At 43.2% G+C, this 18,463-nt stretch overlaps 2 protein-coding genes across 3 annotated transcripts in view; one reads left to right on the top strand and one right to left on the bottom strand.

Annotated features, from left to right (window-relative positions):
• Nucleotides 1-2,946, top strand: part of CPT1B (carnitine palmitoyltransferase 1B) — an 83,670-nt gene extending 80,724 nt beyond the window's left edge. The window contains exons 18-19 of one of the 2 annotated variants that reach the window (XM_030215769.1): nt 400-492; nt 2,144-2,946. In XM_030215769.1, the coding sequence (XP_030071629.1) occupies nt 400-492; nt 2,144-2,233 (183 nt within the window). In that variant the 3' untranslated portion in view covers nt 2,234-2,946. The remainder of the gene's footprint in view (nt 1-399; nt 493-2,143) is intronic. The other variant, XM_030215768.1, reaches the window with a different exon arrangement.
• A 3,769-nt stretch (nt 2,947-6,715) lies between these two features.
• Nucleotides 6,716-17,802, bottom strand: LOC115479362 (regenerating islet-derived protein 4-like). Its single transcript, XM_030217259.1, has 4 exons — nt 17,737-17,802; nt 16,723-16,829; nt 11,565-11,696; nt 6,716-6,867 (listed from the first exon to the last, which is right to left on the bottom strand). Exons 1-4 carry the CDS (start codon nt 17,795-17,797, stop codon nt 6,745-6,747), a joined length of 423 nt encoding a protein of 140 aa, XP_030073119.1. The 5' UTR covers nt 17,798-17,802; the 3' UTR covers nt 6,716-6,744.
• Between the last annotated feature and the right edge of the window lie 661 nt (nt 17,803-18,463).

The raw sequence follows: 18,463 nt of genomic DNA on the forward strand, positions 1-18,463 counted from the left end.
CGTTCACTGGGTAAATCTCTCTTATCTGCACCCTTCTCCTCCACCGCTAACTCCAGACTCCGTTCCTTTTATCTTGCTGCACCATATGCCTGGAATAGACTTCCTGAGCTGGTATGTCAAGCTCCATCTCTGGCCGTCTTCAAATCTAAGCTAAAAGCCCACCTTTTTTATGCTGCTTTTAACTCCTAACCCTTATTCACTTGTTCAGAACCCTTATTTTATCATCCTCACTTTAATATTCCCTTATCTCTTGTTTGTCCTGTTTGTCTGTCCTAATTAGATTGTAAGCTCTGTCGAGCAGGGACTGTCTCTTCATGTTCAAGTGTACAGCGCTGTGTACGTTATGTGATGGAAGTTTGGTCGGTATAACTTAATCTGCTGTCATTTGCACGCCTTTAGGTTGCAGATGATGGCTATGGGGTGTCTTACATCATTGCTGGCGAGGACCTTATTAACTTCCATGTTTCCAGCAAGTTCTCCAGCCCTGAAACGGTTTGTATCTCATTTTCTTATTCCAACAAACATGTGGTAAACAAACTTACTAACCACAGGATTGATAAACCACTTCCTCCCAATAAGGTCCAGAGTGGTTCATATACATAAACACATAGACCGAAATGGGCTAGAAGGGACTGTTGACATCTCATTTATCTCTCTTAGCTCAGGTACCACTGTATCTTTATCATTCAAGACAGATTTTTATCAACCCGTTCTTAAGCTCCATGATGGCAGGGCAGGAGGTGCACAGGCATAAAAAGACCCACTCCCTCCTATCCAAGTCCACCTTCTTTAGGAAGTGTATAGGTATTGTAGAGCCTGGAATGATATTTACAGTATTGCTTTTTCTGTTGCTGTGTGAATCCAAGACATTAGTGCTGTTTTGGTGTAATAGGTTTCTTACATTGAGTGTGTATTTTCACAGGGTTTTCAGTAATGCATATAAATGTCTCAGTTAGTGACCTTTCACTATGCTGAAATATCCAGTTGCGACCAAAATGATAAAGGGGATGGAGCTCCTCTCATATGAGAAAAAGCTAAGGAGGTTAGGGCTCTTCAGCTTGGAAAAGAGACGGCTGAAGGGGGAGATATGATTGAGGTCTATAAAATCCTGAGTATTGTAGAACGGTTAGAAGTGAATACATTTTTTTTTTAACTTTCTCAAAAAGTACAAAGACTAAGGGACACTCGGTGAAGTTACATGGAAACACTTTTAAAACAAATAGGAGGAAATATTTTTTCACTTAACAAATAGTTAAGATCTGGAACTCTTTGCTAGAGGATGTAGTTACAGCGGATAGCAAATCTAGGTTTAATAAAGGTTTGGACAAGTTACTGGAGGAAAAGTCAATAGTCTGCTATTGAGACAGACATGGGGATGCATGTTGCTACTATTTGAATGGGATGGAGTTAAAAAAAAGTATAAAGGTAGCAGCAAATTTGGGTGGGGTTGGAGGGGGCATGAACTTTTACTCTACTACCCTGTTTCCCCGAAAGTAATACATCCCCCGAAAATAAGACCTAGTAGAGGTTTTCCTGAATTGGTAGATATAAGGCCTCCCCCGAAGGTAAGACCTAGCAAATTTTTGTTTGAAAGCAGGGCCACCGAGAGCCGGACAAGGCCGCCCCCCACCCGAGGTCGCCGGGCCCCCCCCCCCTCTACCCACCCTCCGTTGCTCCCGGAACTAACCTTAAATGCCTCCTTTCACCTTTGCAGCAAGCAGCAGCAGGGCAGACCTCTCCTTCCTTCCGTGCCCCACCCGGGCGAACGTTACGTCAGGCGAGGGCGGGACATGGAAGGAAGAAGTGGCCTGCCCTGCTGCTGCCTTCGCAGGAGGCGTTTAAGGTTAGTTCCGGGAGCGACGGAGGGCGGGCGGGCCAACCCCGATGTTTCCACGAAAAATAAGACAGCCCCTGAAAATAAGACCTAGCGCATTTTTGGGAGCAAAAATTAATATAAGACAGTGTCTTATTTTCGGGGAAACACGGTACTATATCACCTTGTATTTGTTCTACCAAAACTGGCGATCGCCACTAAGGTACTATGTAAGCCACATTGAGCCTGCAAATAGGTGGGAAAATATGGGATGCAAATGTAATAAATAAATAAAGTAACCAGTATCAATGTTTTTCTTTTATCCAATAGAATTCGCGTCGATTTGGAAATAATATCCATCAGGCCCTCCATGATCTAGCAGAGCTTTTCAGTGTTCGAGTTCACAGGGAAGAAAAGTAATATTGTAATTAATGTTCTTATGGACCAGAAGGCAGACTCCCCTGTTACCTGTGTACAAACACATTGCCCAGAGATTGTGCTCATTTTTATCGTGCCATGTACACATTATCCAGGCCCAACTTCCACCTACATGTACATAATATCTAGAGGTCATACTTAACCCCTTTCTGGCTCAGATAGTATTCAGAGTTCTGACTGACCATTGAGCTGCATTTGTGCACACATAATGAAATTTGGGAGAAGAAATTCTGGGAGTGACAGTATGAAGAATTAATGTGTGTTGACAAAGGCTGAGCAAGACAGGCTCTTTGGTTTTCTACTGTCCCAGCGGTGGTTCAGTAACCCACAATTGGCCAGGTTCATGGATAGAATAACTAAACGCATACTTTCTGTCGGTGATTTGCTGTATGAAGAGAATCTAAATCCTGAGTTTTGCACCAGTGTCAACTCTTTTCCCAGAAGAGATCATTTATTTCCTTACTCTGTGAAATTTCACTCCAGTTATTTATATTTGTCATGTAAATTAATGTCATGGTCCAGAATAAAATGGTGGATTCATGATGAAATCACTGTGCTTGAGTATCTCATTTGGGAATGTCTCACATGAGAACATGACTGTTAGCACCCTGGAAGGTTGTGAGCTGTCTCCGTTAGGGGTTTCCTAGCAAACCACTCATAGTAACATAGTAGATGACGGCAGAAAAAGACCTGCACGGTCCATCCAGTCTGCCCAACAAGATAAACTCATATGTGCTACTTTTTGTGTATACCTTACCTTGATTTGTATCTGTCATTTTCAGGGCACACACTTTATAAGTCTGCCCAGCACTCAGCCAACATGCATGGAACATACTGTTTCTTCCCAGTCGAATAAAATATATTAGATAATGACACTACCTCTGATATTATCGTGTATGCTGGCTTCATACATTAGAGAACAGAGAGCACCTTGCTGCCATTGCCAGAGAGGTTACTGTCTAGTCAGCATTATAAGCCATGGTCCGTGTGGTTTTTAAAAACACTATCCATGGTACTTAAATCTGTTCCATATATTCAGATAGTTATGCAGTTTAAGTTAGACCAGCAGAAAAGCTGACTTATCCAGATAGCAACTCAGTAATTCTGTATAATATATTCAGCGGTGCACTATGGATAGTGCTTCTGAATATTGGTGAGATATAGTGTCTCTGTACAGATAAGTGCTTTTTAATATCCAGCCCTGTATTTCTTTCTACAGCATTTACAGCATCTCTTCCAATTCCTTCTTTCTTTCAGCTATAGATTTTACACTTTCTAACATGCATGACACTCTTTCCTGGTATACATGTCTCATCTTTTGTAACGTGTTTTTTTCCCCATCTACAAATATGCCAACACTCCTAATCTTCTGTTTGACTCTCTACATTCCTTAAATTTCATTGTTCTTTTATTTAGCCTTTTTCCACTGCTGCTGCTTAAACAGGGGAGCAGAAATGCTTTTGACTATATTTTATGAATATTTACATACCACCAGCGGGGATAGTGCTGGGCAGACTTATACGGTCTGTGCCAGAGCCGGTGGGAGGCGGGGATAGTGCTGGGCAGACTTATATGGTCTGTGCCAGAGCCGGTGGTTGGGAGGCGGGGATAGTGCTGGGCAGACTTAATACGGTCTGTGCCAGAGCCGGTGGTGGGAGGCAAGACTGGTGGTTGGGAGGCGGGGATAGTGCTGGGCAGACTTATATGGTCTGTGCCAGAGCCGGTGGTGGGAGACGGGACTGGTGGTTGGGAGCAAGGTTGCCAGGTGGAAAATTTTTTTCCCACCCAAACCAGCCTAAATCCAGGCCAAAACCCGCCCAAACTCAAACCCCACCCCTGACACCCCCACCCCCGCGTCATCGCCCCCGCCGTCATTGGCCCCGCCTCCCCCGCCATCGGTCCACCCAGAATGTCACTAACCCCGCCCCCCGCGGCCAAAAAAACCGCCCAAAACACAAAAAAGAAGCCCAAAAAACCGCAACCCACCGCGGGCAAAAATTTCCTGCGGCGGGTTGCGGAAAACCGCCCAATTGGGCGGTAAAACCGCCCACCTGGCTACACTGGTTGGGAGGCGAGGATAGTGCTGGGCAGACTTATACGGTCTGTGCCAGAGCCGGTGGTTGGGAGGCGGGGCTGGTGGTTGGGAGGCGGGGATAGTGCTGGGCAGACTTATACGGTCTTTGCCCTGAAAAGCACAGGTACAAATCAAAGTAGGATATACACAAAAAGTAGCACTAATGAGTTATCTTGTTGGGCAGACTGGATGGACCGTGCAGGTCTTTTTCTGCCGTCATCTACTATGTTACTATGTATATGTTACCTTCCTGATAATTCTCCAACAGTTTACAATAAACAACATACATGGGGCCCTGTTTACTAAGATGTGCTAGCGTTTTTAGTGCGTGCTAAAAATTAGCATTCACTAACTGCATAGACGCTCATAGGAATATTATGGGCGTCTACATGATTAGCGTGCGCAAAAAACGCTATCATGCCTCTAGCACAGCTTAGTAAACAGGGCTCATAATCTACAGGAGCTGCGATGGTGAATGCACGCTTCCTTTGACAAGTTTTCTTTGTTGCATGAGTTTGTTGTAATGACCTAATTGGAACATAGCAATCCTTGGAACAACACCTGCAGTCTGAATTAAAGTTTGACCAAGAATTTGTCTTTGGTTTTACTGCTGTCAGAATGAGAGAATATCATTACATTTCACAGTTACAGATGTCGGTGTCGTCAGAGTAATTGCGTAGTGGGAAAGGGATGAGTGCAATGCATAATTGAAGTTAATATATTACTGTGCTCTGAACAGGGATGAGCCCAACAGGGTTCAACAAATGCAGTCTCTAAAGTGTATTACAAAAAAAATATTTTGTCATATTTTATTAATAAATATAATCACTTTCTAAGTTCTGAACTTGGGTGAGTCAAGCCTAGATTAATTAACTACAGAAACACTATGCTGACCATTGTTTTAATACAAGAAGGATGTTATGCCCCATAGGCACTACCAAAAAAAAAGGGGCACAGAAATTGAGGCCACAAACTGAGAAAAATTAACATAAAAACTTGCACAAAGTAAAATGACATTCATGTCTCTCAGCTCAGCAACAACTCTTCCTGGTCTCTGGCCTGGTTCCTGGATCCAGAGTTACCAGCACAGGTACACAGGGCTGGCCTGCAACCGGCCAGGTCAAAACACAAAGTCTTCAAGGTTCCAAGTTGAAATCGGCCTACCTGAACATAGTGGTGTAATTTCTCAGCATCGGCAGTGGGTGTCACTGCTTCCCTCTGGCCTCCCCCTCCCCAGCTCCGGCCTGGCCTTTTATACTTCCTGGACCATGCCCTCCTGTGTCACTTCTTCCTTTGGGTGGGACTAGGGCTTTTAAGGTGACCTGATACTGTGAGGGAGTGTTCTTAAGGGGAAGTTGCAGTGCCCTATAGGTTCCCTCACAGACCCCCTTAGATTGTAAGCCCTCTGAGGACAGGGAAATACCTGATGTACCTGAGCTACTACTGCAAAGTTGTGAGCTACACCTAAGTCTAAAGCAGGAGAAGGTATTCTCTGCAGCCTATCTGTGAGATGGAAAATGCTCTCTGAAGCTGCAGCTATAAGTTGTTAGTTTTCTCTCCCTAAAAGAGATCCAAGCCACACCCACGAAGTTCAAACTGGCTGTGGGGAGGGGGAGGGGACAGTGTTGCCAGGTGGGCGGTTTTCCGCGCCCCGCCGCGGGAAATTTTTGCCCGCGGCGGGTTGCGGTTTTTTGGGCGGTTTTTTAGGCTTCCGGGCGGCTTTTTGGGCGGCTTTTGATTTTTTTCGGCCGCGGGGGGCGGGGTTAGTGACGTTTTTGGGCGGGGCCGATGACGTGGGAGGCGGGGCCGATGACGTGGGAGGCGGGGCCGATGACGGGGAGGCGGGCCCGATGACGTGGGAGGCGGGGCTGATGACGGGGAGGCGGGCCCGATGATGTGGGAGGCGGGGCCGGTGACGGCGGGGGCGGGGCCGGTGACGCGGGGGTGGGGGTGTCAGGGGCGGGGTTTGTGTTTGGGCGGGTTTTGGGCTGGTTTCTGGCCCGGATTGGGCTGGAAAAAAAATTTCTACCTGGCAACCCTGGGAGGGGAGGAAATGGCAATATACCAATCATAAAATCATCTAAGCAGTTTAACAATGTCACATTCACATTTTTTCTATTTATAATTTCTATAACGATAGCATAGATTTAAGTGAGAATAGAAACAGTAAAAACAGTGGTATCTAAATAATGTTCCAGAGGTGATGTTAGTTGATATGGGATTTTTTTTTTTTTTACATTTCTAAAACAGTGCCAGTGGCATTTAAATCTATTCCTATAATCAACATTACTAGCCAGACAGATGGATATCACTCCTAGTGATACAAAATTGAAGAGGGTGATTTATTATTATTCAAGGATTGTGTCTGCTTGGTAGAGCACTGGGGCTGCTAATAAAGCTTAACTTCTGGAATTCAGAACTAGCAAGTTAGGATGTGATTGGAACTGGAATGGCAAAGAAGCAGAACTGCGGAGTTATGCCTTAAACTTGCAGAGGTAGTGCAAAGTGTGTTCACATTTGACATCATTCCAGGACTTGAAGCCTAAGAAAGGAAAGTTGAAAAACAGAATGAGTTATCTGCCAAATTAAAAGCAGGTTTTGTGTTTTTATTTTTACTGTTGAACCAAAAGACTTCCAGGAGTTGAACATATTTCCAGGTGTCATCAATGACTTGATGACATCCAACACTCCGGCAACCACCTGCACTCATTTCAGTGCTTGTGTACTATGAGCCTTCATTTGCAGCTTTTGGAAGTTGTGCCCTTTTTTATACCTCCTTCCCATCCTAAACATCACTGAAGTGGTCCTCAGTTGAAGTACGTAGACATGGCTCTTCATTATCCAGTATGGACTATGGAGTGGAGGAGTAGCCTAATTCTGAACTAGGGGAACTGGGTTCAATTCCCACTGCAGCTCTTTGTGACCCCGCACTTGTCACTTAACCCTCCATTGCATCAGGTTCAAAATAAGTACATGTGTATCTTATGTAAACCGCTTTGATTGTAAGCACAAAGAGGTGGTATATCAAATCCCATCCCTTTTCCCTTTCCTTTTTCCAGTACAAATGAGCCTTTTGCACACAATAGCTAGGATTTCTTCCCCTTTTCAGGGCTCTGAAATATCCCTTACTGGCATAAGGAACAGGAGCCAGCTTTACAAATGGAATCTGCGTCTTCCATGCAGAGGTACAGTGCTATAGGGCTACTGGGTCAGATTCTCTTAACTATAGCCACTGCTTCCAGACCTTTCAGTTCTCTGGTCTAAATCGTGTAAGTACATATTGTCTAGCTTAGAACATAGAATTTCACCTACTCTCCCATTTATCCTGTTTACTTAAGACTACGCCCCTTATCCAAATATACACATCTATCCCATGATGTGCTATTCAACTGCACTGTTTTATCCCTCCCGCCTAATTATTTTTTACCTCTGTCAAATTCAAGTATATCCACACCAATCTAAATGTTCTATCTGGTCCATTTAACTCCACTCTGTCTATCTCTCCCATTCAGCCATTGATGTTAGTCAATGACAACCGTTTAGCCTTCTCATGCAAGTATATTAAATCTTTGTTGTATCTATCCCATTCCATCCAACTATTTCCCCCCCCCCCCCCCCTCCTACATTCACCTCTGCTGAGCTTATGCTGTCCAACTACACTCATCTGTCCCCTCATATCCAGATATTCCTGTTTAACCCATAGGAGCCAGCTCTGTGGGTGCTTGCACCCTCAAATATTGAATAAACTCTTTGCTGTGTCCAAGGTGAGGTAATTTCCATTGGGTTTAGCACCCTCAATTTTGAGAAGCTGGCTCATATGGTGTAACACATATCATTTATCTACAGCTGTGTACAAAGACCAGGGGACACCCAATGAAATTACATGGAAATACTTTTAAAACAAATAGCAGGAAATACTTTTTCACTCAAGGAATAGTTAAGCTCTGGAACTTGTTAGCATATCTGGGTTTAAAAAAGGTTTGGACAAGTTCCTGGAGGAAAAGTCCATAGTCTGTTATAGAGATGGACATGGGGCAGCCACTGCTTGCCCTGGGATTGGTAGCATGAAATGTTGCTACTATTTGGGTTTCTGCCAAGTACTTTTGACCTGGATTGGCCACTGTTGGAAACAGGATAGTGAGCTGGATGGACCATTGGTTTGACCCACTATGGCTATTCTTATGTTCTTTATCCTGTACCATTTATTTTGTAGACAGCTATCTTGTTCAGAAACTAATGTGCGTGTGTGTGTACATATATATACACACACACACACCCTGTATAATAAAAAGCACCTCCAACATTGTGAAGCTGACTCCGTGGCACTGTAGGGATTGTAAGTCTGTAGTTCAGCGTTTCATTGGCTCTGACTGTCAACGGAGCCAATCAGACAGAACGGAACTTGGAGGATGGAAGTGGAGTGGATTGAATCTCTAACAAACAATCATATACAGGGAGGTAGGAACATCAGTGGAGGCAAGTGCACAGAACGGAAGGGAAGACAAACATTTAATCACTTTGTCACTCACACACATACACAATCATTCTGTGTATCTCTCTCTTACACTGTCTGTAAAACACACTGTCACTCTCAGTCTCTCACATGGGCAACTGTATGTTGCATTCTCACGAGTAAGGAGCTCTTCTGATGTGATTGTTAAACTGATTGAAGGGCCTGAACAAGGAAAACTTTTACCACATTGTAACACAGTTTACACAAAAAAATATTGTACATGTAAACAACAATTATATTCAGAATACAACCGTGGAAACATTAATGGTAGGAACTCATTACATTGCTAGCGCCCGTTTCATTGCGTTAAGAAACGGGCCTTTTTTACTAGTATATATATATATACACACACACATATAATATTTTTTTTAGAGTCTTTGATAACCACTGCAAGCCTACACATAGGCACCGATGTGGTTTACACAATACCAAAAGTAATAAAACAGAGTGGTTTACAAAAAAGAAATGCATAGTAAAAAGCAGAACTAAACAAGAAGAGGAGAAATGAGAGAAATTAGTCTGTAGTTAAAAATCTATATCAGAGAAGAGGTGAACTTTGACACTGTGCTTAAAGTGGGACTGGAGGAATGATTCTTGAATAATGGTAAGACAAGTTGTGCGTGTAAAACCCATTTACTGTATGCCATTTTACTTTTCATCTCTCATTCCACTACACCTAATTCAATAATTCTTTTGATATTTCATCTTTAGGTACTGGGGTTTTTTTCACTATCCCTTATGTCTAACACACATAGCGAGTATGATGCCAACACCCATCTTCACTTTATAAATTATATAGGACTTGGGGACAAGAATCACATATCTGTGTCTTCCACGCATGCCTTTCCTTAGAAAAATAGAGGATGGTGGCAGATTAAGATTTTGATTTACCTCTTGAAGCTAGGAACTCAACACAGTATTCTTCTGTCTGATTATTGGGTTCCCCTTTGTTCCAGGCTGTATAATTAAACACAGATCCATCCTTCCATTTCCAGAGGTTCTAAAATACATCAGCGCTACAAGTTAAATACCAGGGCAATCAATTTCATTTTCTACAGCAACTTTACAACTGTAGCCCAAAAGGCTTTGAAGTCACAGAGCAGTAGAATAAATATTGAGAGGAGAGAAAAGGTGAGGAAAGGGTGAGATGTGATGAGTTAACAGATTTGATGGGGGGGGGGGGGGGGGGGGGACAAAAGAAAAGATGTCCTCACTTAGCATTTACTAACTGAGAAATAATTAGAAATATGGAGAGAGAGAGGAAAAAGTGTGTGAATAGGAAAGAAATCTCGCCAGTTTGGGGGAAAATTGGCTAATCAACAGTATATAAGAACTTTTAAATAAAATACAGAAGAAGCAAGTACTGAGGGACTGGAAATTCCAGCGAAACAAGCTCCCACAATAAAAAATGTGAGAAACTTCTATCTTCTGCAGCCTAGAACCAAACCTACTGGTTAGGGAATTGCTCCTTTCAAACTACTTTCCCAGCTTTCGGGCAACGGTTACTGATGGGTTAGCGTGGCGGTAAGGGCTCCCCGCCTCATGGCCACACGGTAGGAGTTCTCTTACCATATGGCCTTGTTTGAGGGCTTTGTACCTACTGTGGTTAAAAAGGGCCCTGGCGCAAAGAAAAAATGGCCGCTGCTGCTAGCACAGGGCCCTTTTTCCCGCAGCTTAGTAAAAGGACCACTGTATTACTTATCCTTGTGTTTCATGACTTCTGGTACCCTTTGACCATGTGTATTTTGTATTACTATACTGCCTTTACTGATTTTTCAGGACAAGATGGTGTACAGCCTAAAGGAGCAAAGGAAAAGAACTACAAAATTAAAAAAAAAGAGCTAGAAATACAATTCAGAAGCACAAACAGGTAGAATGAGTGAAGGAGTAGCTTAGTGGTCAAGAAGGTTTGAAAACAGGAGACGGCATGAGCCTATCTGGCCCATTATGTGGGCTGAAGCCAGTAGGTGGAGCTTGTTGCCTTATCAATTTCACTGTTTTGGGTGCACCAAGATAGTAGCTGCTGCTGCTGCATTGGGAGAGAATTGAAACCTTCTTGTGTGGACTGGGTGGAAATCAGCTTCAGTCCTGTGACATCATCAAACCTCCTTGTTGGTGGTTAGTGCAGCAGCCTGCGAACCCAGGCAGTGTTGCCAGGAGGGCGGTTTTCCCGCCCAATTGGGCGGTTTTCTGCAACCCGCCGCGGGAAATTTTTGCCCGTGGCGGGTTGCAGTTTTTGGGGCTTGTTTTGGGGTCTTTCGGCGGTTTTTTTTGTGGTTTTTCAGGCAGTGGGGGGCGGGGTTAGTGATGTTCTGGGCGGGGTTAGTGATGTTCTGGGTGGGGCCGATGACGGGGAGGCGGGGCCGTGACGGAAGAGGCGGGGTTGATGACGGCGGGGGTGGGGTGTCAGGGGTGGGGTTTGACTTTGGGCAGGTTTTGGGCTCGTTTGGGGGGGAAAAAATTTTCCACCTGGCAACCCTGAACCCAGGAAACTGTGTTTGATTCTCACTGCAGCTCCTTGTGAATCTGGGCATAGTGTCATGTAGTTTCACTTTAAGCCTCTACCCTTAGTCTTAAAGGTACTTTACAGCTTCTCACTACAGTCCTGCAGTCTGCTCAACATTTGTGTGATCACAGATTTTTATAGTTGATCTTTTATAAATAGATGTATGTTCTATTGCTTTCATTACAGTTTTAGCTGATGATTTTCCGCATTTCTCTATTACCTTTCCAGAATCATAGAGTCCCAACCAGACATTCTCCTTTCTCTGGTAGGCTGAAATGAAGGCGCTAATCATCATGCCTTCCATAGGGTTCAATATGGACACCAAGTGTGCACCGTAGGACTGGCAGTCATCCTGCAGGAAGCAAAGAGAGAGGCTAGTCTTTACCTAAAGACAGAAGCCATTTAATTTATACATTTATAATTGTTATAGCAGCTCAAGCAGAGTACAATACCAATACAATACTTATAGCCCGCACATACCCTTAATCAGTTCAATGTGGATAACAGCAAAAGAGAAAACCTAGGTCTAGCTACGGAAGATACAAAATAAGATTTTTTTTACATTGTTTATAATTATTACATTATAAAACTGTCTCTTACATGTTCAGTGTACAGTGCTGCGTATGTCTAGTAGCACTATAGAAATTATTAGTAGTAAACCTCTAACCCCATCAAAGAGAGAATAAATTTTAAGATCAACACAATGACCCACAAGATCATCCACGGCGAATCCCCTGGCTACATGAACAAATTAATCGACCTCCTTGCTAGAAACAGATCTATTTCTTCTTGAACTTATCTTAACCTACACCTTCCCAATTGTAGAGGAATTAAATACAAGACCTACTACGCATCCAGTTTCTCCTTTTTGGGCAGCCAGCTTTGGAACGCTCTACCCAGACCAATCCGATTAATAAACGACTACTTACCCTTTAGAAAAATGCTGGAAGCTCATCTCTTTAAGCAAACCTACCCTAATGCCCCAACCTAATCTCGCCAACTTCCACCCCCAATTCTGTTCTGACTTAAATACCAACCTCCCATCCTTCTCTTTCCATCTCTCCTTAATTTTATCCCTCCTTACCCTTTCTCCCAAATTACACTATCCTATCCTGTCTACCCTCTTTTATCCTAGTCATATATTATCTAGCTCAACTTATCATACACTATTAAGCCCAACTTTTACATTGTTTTACTACTGTTTTATTAAAATTCTATTAACTTTGTATTTCAAATTACTATGTAAGCCGCGTTGAGCCTGCATTATGTGGGAAAGAACGGGGTACAAATGTAATAATAATAATATTCACTTATTCAGTACTCATGTCTGTTTTATAAAACACATTTTTTTAAATAGCCTTGTGACATCATGCCGTCTCCTGTTATCAAACCTCCTTGTTGGTGGTTAGTGCAGCAGCCTGATAACCCAGGGAACTGGAGTTTAAGATGCTTTCTAAACTGTATATAACCAGTGGATAGTCTAATATCCATAGGACCGCACCTTTGTGGCCTGATAAGAGAAAATGGATCTAAAAAGCCGTTTATATTTTAATCCTTTCCCTGTTGGAAAACGTAAAAACCTGTAATTCCTTAGTCGTAATGGGCTTTATTCTATAAAGTTTATGCTCCAAAATAGATTATGCTCATAATTTAGGAGCATACATTTTAGGAGTGTACATTTAGGAGCATAACCTTTATAGAATAAGGCCCGATATACCTTTAGAAGGCAGAAGGGACACAAGCATGACCATATAATGTGGAATTTGTCCATCAATTTTAAACATCATAGTATATACCTTAAAGATTGTATGCTGTAGTAATAGCCAGTGGGCTTTGATGATGTGGTGATATGTTTTTTGGTAGCATATACCAGTCTCACTGCTATAGTCTGCAAAGTTTGTGATTTCTTCAATAAAATATTAGAATGCCATAGGTGGATAAACATCTGTTACTTGTTTCAAACAACATTTCCCTTGTACAAATACTATCCAGAACCTCACACATCTATGAATAAAATACATGTGCAAAAAACTAACTTACAAATCCTTCCATTAAGATAATCCATAATCTTTCTTAAACAGGCATGTCTTTAAATCTTTACAAAATTGCTATACATCTATTAAACGTCTTACATGTACCATTCACTTGTTCCAAGTATGTCATCATTGTTCTTTAAAGTGTGCTACCACTCTGATTTTTTTTTTTGTTACTCTGTCCTGGCTAACACCCTATCACAGGCTCCTGTCACTTCTCCAAGCTCAGACTATCATGAATTTCTGTAGCTTCAACCTCACCATGGATCCCTGTACTGCTTTCAAGTTCAGCATCCCATCACTAATATGCTAAACTTGCAGATGCTACAATATCGATCGCTGATCTCTGAGGCTCTTACAAGCTCAGCACCTCATCATGGTTCTTCACCCTTCACCCAACGCATAATTAAACTCTGGAATTTGTTGCCGGAGAACGTAGTGAAGGCGGTTAGCTTGGCAGAGTTTAAAAAGGGGTTGGACAGTTTCCTAAATGATAAGTCCATAGACCGCTACTAAATGGACTTGGGAAAAATCCACAATTTCGGGAATAACTTGTATAAAATGTTTGTACGTTTGGGTAGCTTGCCAGGTGCCCTTGACCTGGATTGACCGCTGTCAGGGGATCAGGATGCTGGGCTCGATGGACCTTTGGTCTTTTCCCAGTATGGCATTACTTATGTACTTCTTAACTCTACTGGTTCCCATTGCATGCACTGTGCCAATGTTTCATGCAGCTCCTTCATGTCATATGTTTGAGTATTTTGTTTTTGCGGCACACTTACGCCTATCCTCCCCAAACCATTCTCTGTAGCTCCCCTCTATTCACTATCTCTGTAGTGGGCAATATTCAAAGGGTTTAACCTCCAAACTTTGAAATTGAGGTTCCTAAACTGGTCTCTTTGAAAATGTAATAGGGCCGGGTTCCAAAATGTAGGATTCTAAAAAGTGGGTGGCAAAGGGAATGGACTTAGGACACAGGAAAAGTTGCTTAATGCTTCTTTTCAAACTTTGGTGCCTAACTTAGGATCCTAAGAGGCTAATTTTCAAAGTACTTAGACTTACAAAGTTACATAGGTAAGTCTGTGCTTTTGAAAATGAACACCTAAATCTATACAATCTTTTTAAAGAAAAAAGAAGGCCTAAATTTAGGATCATAACTTTCGGGGAATTTTCAGCTGAAAACTTAGCCACCTAAGATTGACTATAGATAGATGCTTAATTTAGGAGTTCAGGTGTTTAAAAAATATCAATCTTGTGCTGTGTTCTTAGTTCCTCTATAGCAGTGGTGTAGCCACAGGTTGGCCGGGGCCCACCCACTTAGAGCTCAGGCCCACCCAACAGTAGCACACGTTTAACGGTAGCTGGTGGGGATCTCAAGCTCTGCCAGCTGAAGACTTCCCCCTAATGGTAACGAAAACGCTACTCTCCATGATACCGGCACCTGTGCATGCTCAGTGGGAGAGAACACTTGGCGCCCACCCACTTCTTGCCTAGGCCCACCCAAAATCTGTTGTCTGGCTACGCCCTGCTCTATAGCTAATGCTATTTCAATCATATGCTTTCCTTTGAATATCATTTTGGTTATTAAGGTTTGTCTTTTTATATCCAAGGTTCCCTATACTGTTTACCCTATACTGTTTACTTATGTAGCATCCTCTACTGTTCCCTGAATTCCCCCTCTACCCAACACCCCCTTACTGTGTCATTCAGTACCTTTATACTTCATTTCCTGTAATGTTCTTGCAACTCCCCTAATCACAGACCTGTTTTAGTGCTGTTCCCTTCACAACATCTATCCTCAGTTCCCCCTGCAATGTTCGTACATTTTCCCTATCCCCAAATCCATTATTCTGTATTCTGGTGCTTCCTGCAGTTCCCTCTTTAACCAATGCTCATTCTACTAAGAGAATCAGACTGAGTGAAAGAAAGGGATTATAGATCATTGCTTCTCAAGCTTGTCCTGAAATAGACCAGGACCTCCACAATGAATATGCATGAGACAGATTTGCATCCACTGGAGGCAGTACAGGCAAATTTATTCCAAGCATATTCTCTGAGGATATCCTGAAAGCAGACTGGCCAGGGTGTACTCCAGGGCTGCTTTTAGAAACAATGCTCTAGAGCAAGGGTGTCCAACCTCGGCTCTCACTAGGTCAGGTTTTCAGGATTTCCCCAATAATTTTTTTTTGTTACATTTGTACCCCGCACTTTCCCATTCATGGCAGGCCAATGTGGCTTACATGGGGCAATGGAGGGTTAAGTGACTTGCCCAAAGTCACAAGGAGCTGCCTGTGCCTGAAGTGGGAATCGAACTCAGTTCCTCAGGACCAGAGTCCACCACCCTAACCACTAGGCCACTCCTCCACTGTTGCTACTATTTGAGATTCTGCTATTCCACTAGCAACATTCCATGTAGAAGTCGGCCCTTGCAGATCATCAATGTGGCCGCGCAGGCTTCTGCTTCTGTGAGTCTGACGTCCTGCTGCACGTACGTGCAGGACGTCAGACTCACAGAAACAGAAGCCTGCGCAGCCTTCTACAATGGAATGTTGCTAGCAACATTCCATGTAGAATCTCCAATAGTAGCAACATTCCATGTAGAATCTCCAATAGTATCTATTTTATTTTTGTTACATTTGTACCCTGTGCTTTCCCACTCATGGCAGGCTCAATGCAGCTTACATGGGGCAATGGAGGGTTAAGTGACTTGCCCAAAGTCACAAGGAGCTGCCTGTGCCTGAAGTGGGAATTGAACTCAGTTCCTCAGGAGCAAAGTCCACCACCCTAACCACAAGGCCACTCCTCCACTCCTATTCATAAGATCTATTTGTATACAGTACAGGCAGTGCATGTAAATAGATCTCATGTATATTCATTGATATGATACTAAATGAGTTATCATTGGGGAAATCCTGAAAACCTGACTAGGTTATGGCCCATGAGGACTGAGGTTGGACAACCCTGTGCTAGAGCAAGAGGCCATGGAAAGATAAGCAACAGTGGCAAGGATTTGGGTTTAGTGCCTACCCCTTTCAGTAATACCTCAAGGCAAGGTAAATTAACCTATAGTGAGTATTTTCCTGTCCTTGGAGGGCTTAAGTGTGTAACTGAGACAATAAAGTGACTCACCCAAGATTACAAGGAGCAGCAGTAGAATTCCAATCAGGCCACTGCTCTAAGCTGCTCTTCCGTAGATGTTGGAAGATCATCTCATAGGTCAAAACAATAGTGAGTTTTAGCAGAAATGGAAGACTAGAGAAAAAATTTCCAGTCACAGTAATCACATAATTTGGTTGCAGAGCCCCTGACACATCATTAAAAAAAAAAAAAGAAGTGAGTAAATACCTCAGCCTCTTGCCAGATCTGTCTGTTCCTGAAGTATCCGTAGCAGTATGAATTGTAAAATAACCAGCCCATAGGACATATGGGTTTCATGGTGTATGCCCTGTGAACTAAACACAGGAATGACAGATTAATAGGGTGCACTACTCTCATTACATCAAGCCCTAGACAATGTTGCAGGCTTTGTGCTCACAGGCCATGTTAATTTAGTCTATAACTCTACTCTAGAAGTATTGATTTTTTTTGTTTGCATTTTTACTTTCTGCCATTTACCAGCTATTGTCATATCCTTGACTAATTTTTATTTATTTCGATTTTGCTCACACCTTTTTCAGTAGTAGCTCAAGGTGAATTACATTCCAGGTACACTGGATATTTCCCTGTCTGGCTCACAATCTAATTTTGTACCTGAGGCAATGGAGTGTTGATTGACTTGCCCAACACCACAAGGAGCAGCAGTGGGATTTGAACCAGGCACCCCTGGATGTCAACACTGGTGCTCTAACCATTAGGCCATGCCTCCACTCCAGCCCTGATGCTTAATCTTTCTTTCTGCTACTCTCCATATACTGTCCATGATACCTAGTCTCTCTACTCTTCATGCCCCACCACAAGCCGATTCATATGCCTGTTTGTTATAGTACCAAAGTGATACATGTGAGACAGTTCCCAGCAGTTTGTGGTTCTACTACTACTACTACTATTTAGCATTTCTATAGCGCTACAAAGCGTACGCAGCACTGCACAAACATAGAAGAGAGACAGTCCCTGCTCAAAGAGCTTACAATCTAATAGACCAAAATAAAGCAAGCAAATCAATTAATGTGTAGAGGAAAGAGGAGAGGTGGGTAGGTGGGGGCGAGTGGTTACAAGTCAAAAGCAATGTTAAAGAGGTGGGCTTTCAATGTAGATTTAAAGATGGTCAAGGATGGGGCAAGACGTAGGGGCTCAGGAAGTCTATTCAAGGCATAGGGTGCAGCGAGACAGAAGGGGTGAAGTAAGTTCTAGAGGACTTACCAGTAGAACCGACTTCATAGTAAGAGAAGCCAATAAGGATGAACAGCAGGTGGCAAACCATGTGATGCTTCTACAATAAAAATAAGAGAATTGTGTTGAGCTGCCGATACGGTACTGGTATTAACTGTTAACGGTGCTGCAGAAGTGTCCATCAGCACAGGACATGGCTCTGCTTTCCAAACCAAGCATAGAGCACTTCACTTATGTAATGATTTTTGCACTTCTAGGAAACCAAAAGGAAGGTAACCTGTCCTGTGGGGCAGGTACAACCCCGTTTATATTCTTGTGCAAACTTGATGGGCCATGATGGTCTTTCTGTGACATCGTTGGCTAGGTTACTCTATTCCCAGCTGGGGCTGCAGTAGTAGAAAGTAAGACTATTTCCCAATTGTGGAAACTAGGTGCAGTGTTAGCAGCTTCAGTAGCTGGAGAACAAGGACAGGGCCGGGCAGACTTCTACGGTCTGTACCCTGATGGCAACTTCAGAAGTTGGAAAACAAGGACAGGGCCGGGCAGACTTCTACGGTCTGTACCCTGATGGCAACTTCAGAAGTTGGAAAACAAGGACAGGGCCGGGCAGACTTCTACGGTCTGTACCCTGATGGCAACTTCAGAAGTTGGAAAACAAGGACAGGGCCGGGCAGTCTTCTACGGTCTGTACCCTGATGGCAACTTCAGAAGTTGGAAAACAAGGACAGGGCCGGGCAGTCTTCTACGGTCTGTACCC

Source organism: Microcaecilia unicolor, chromosome 10, assembly GCF_901765095.1.
Source record: "Microcaecilia unicolor chromosome 10, aMicUni1.1, whole genome shotgun sequence".
Classification (NCBI taxonomy): domain Eukaryota; kingdom Metazoa; phylum Chordata; class Amphibia; order Gymnophiona; family Siphonopidae; genus Microcaecilia; species Microcaecilia unicolor.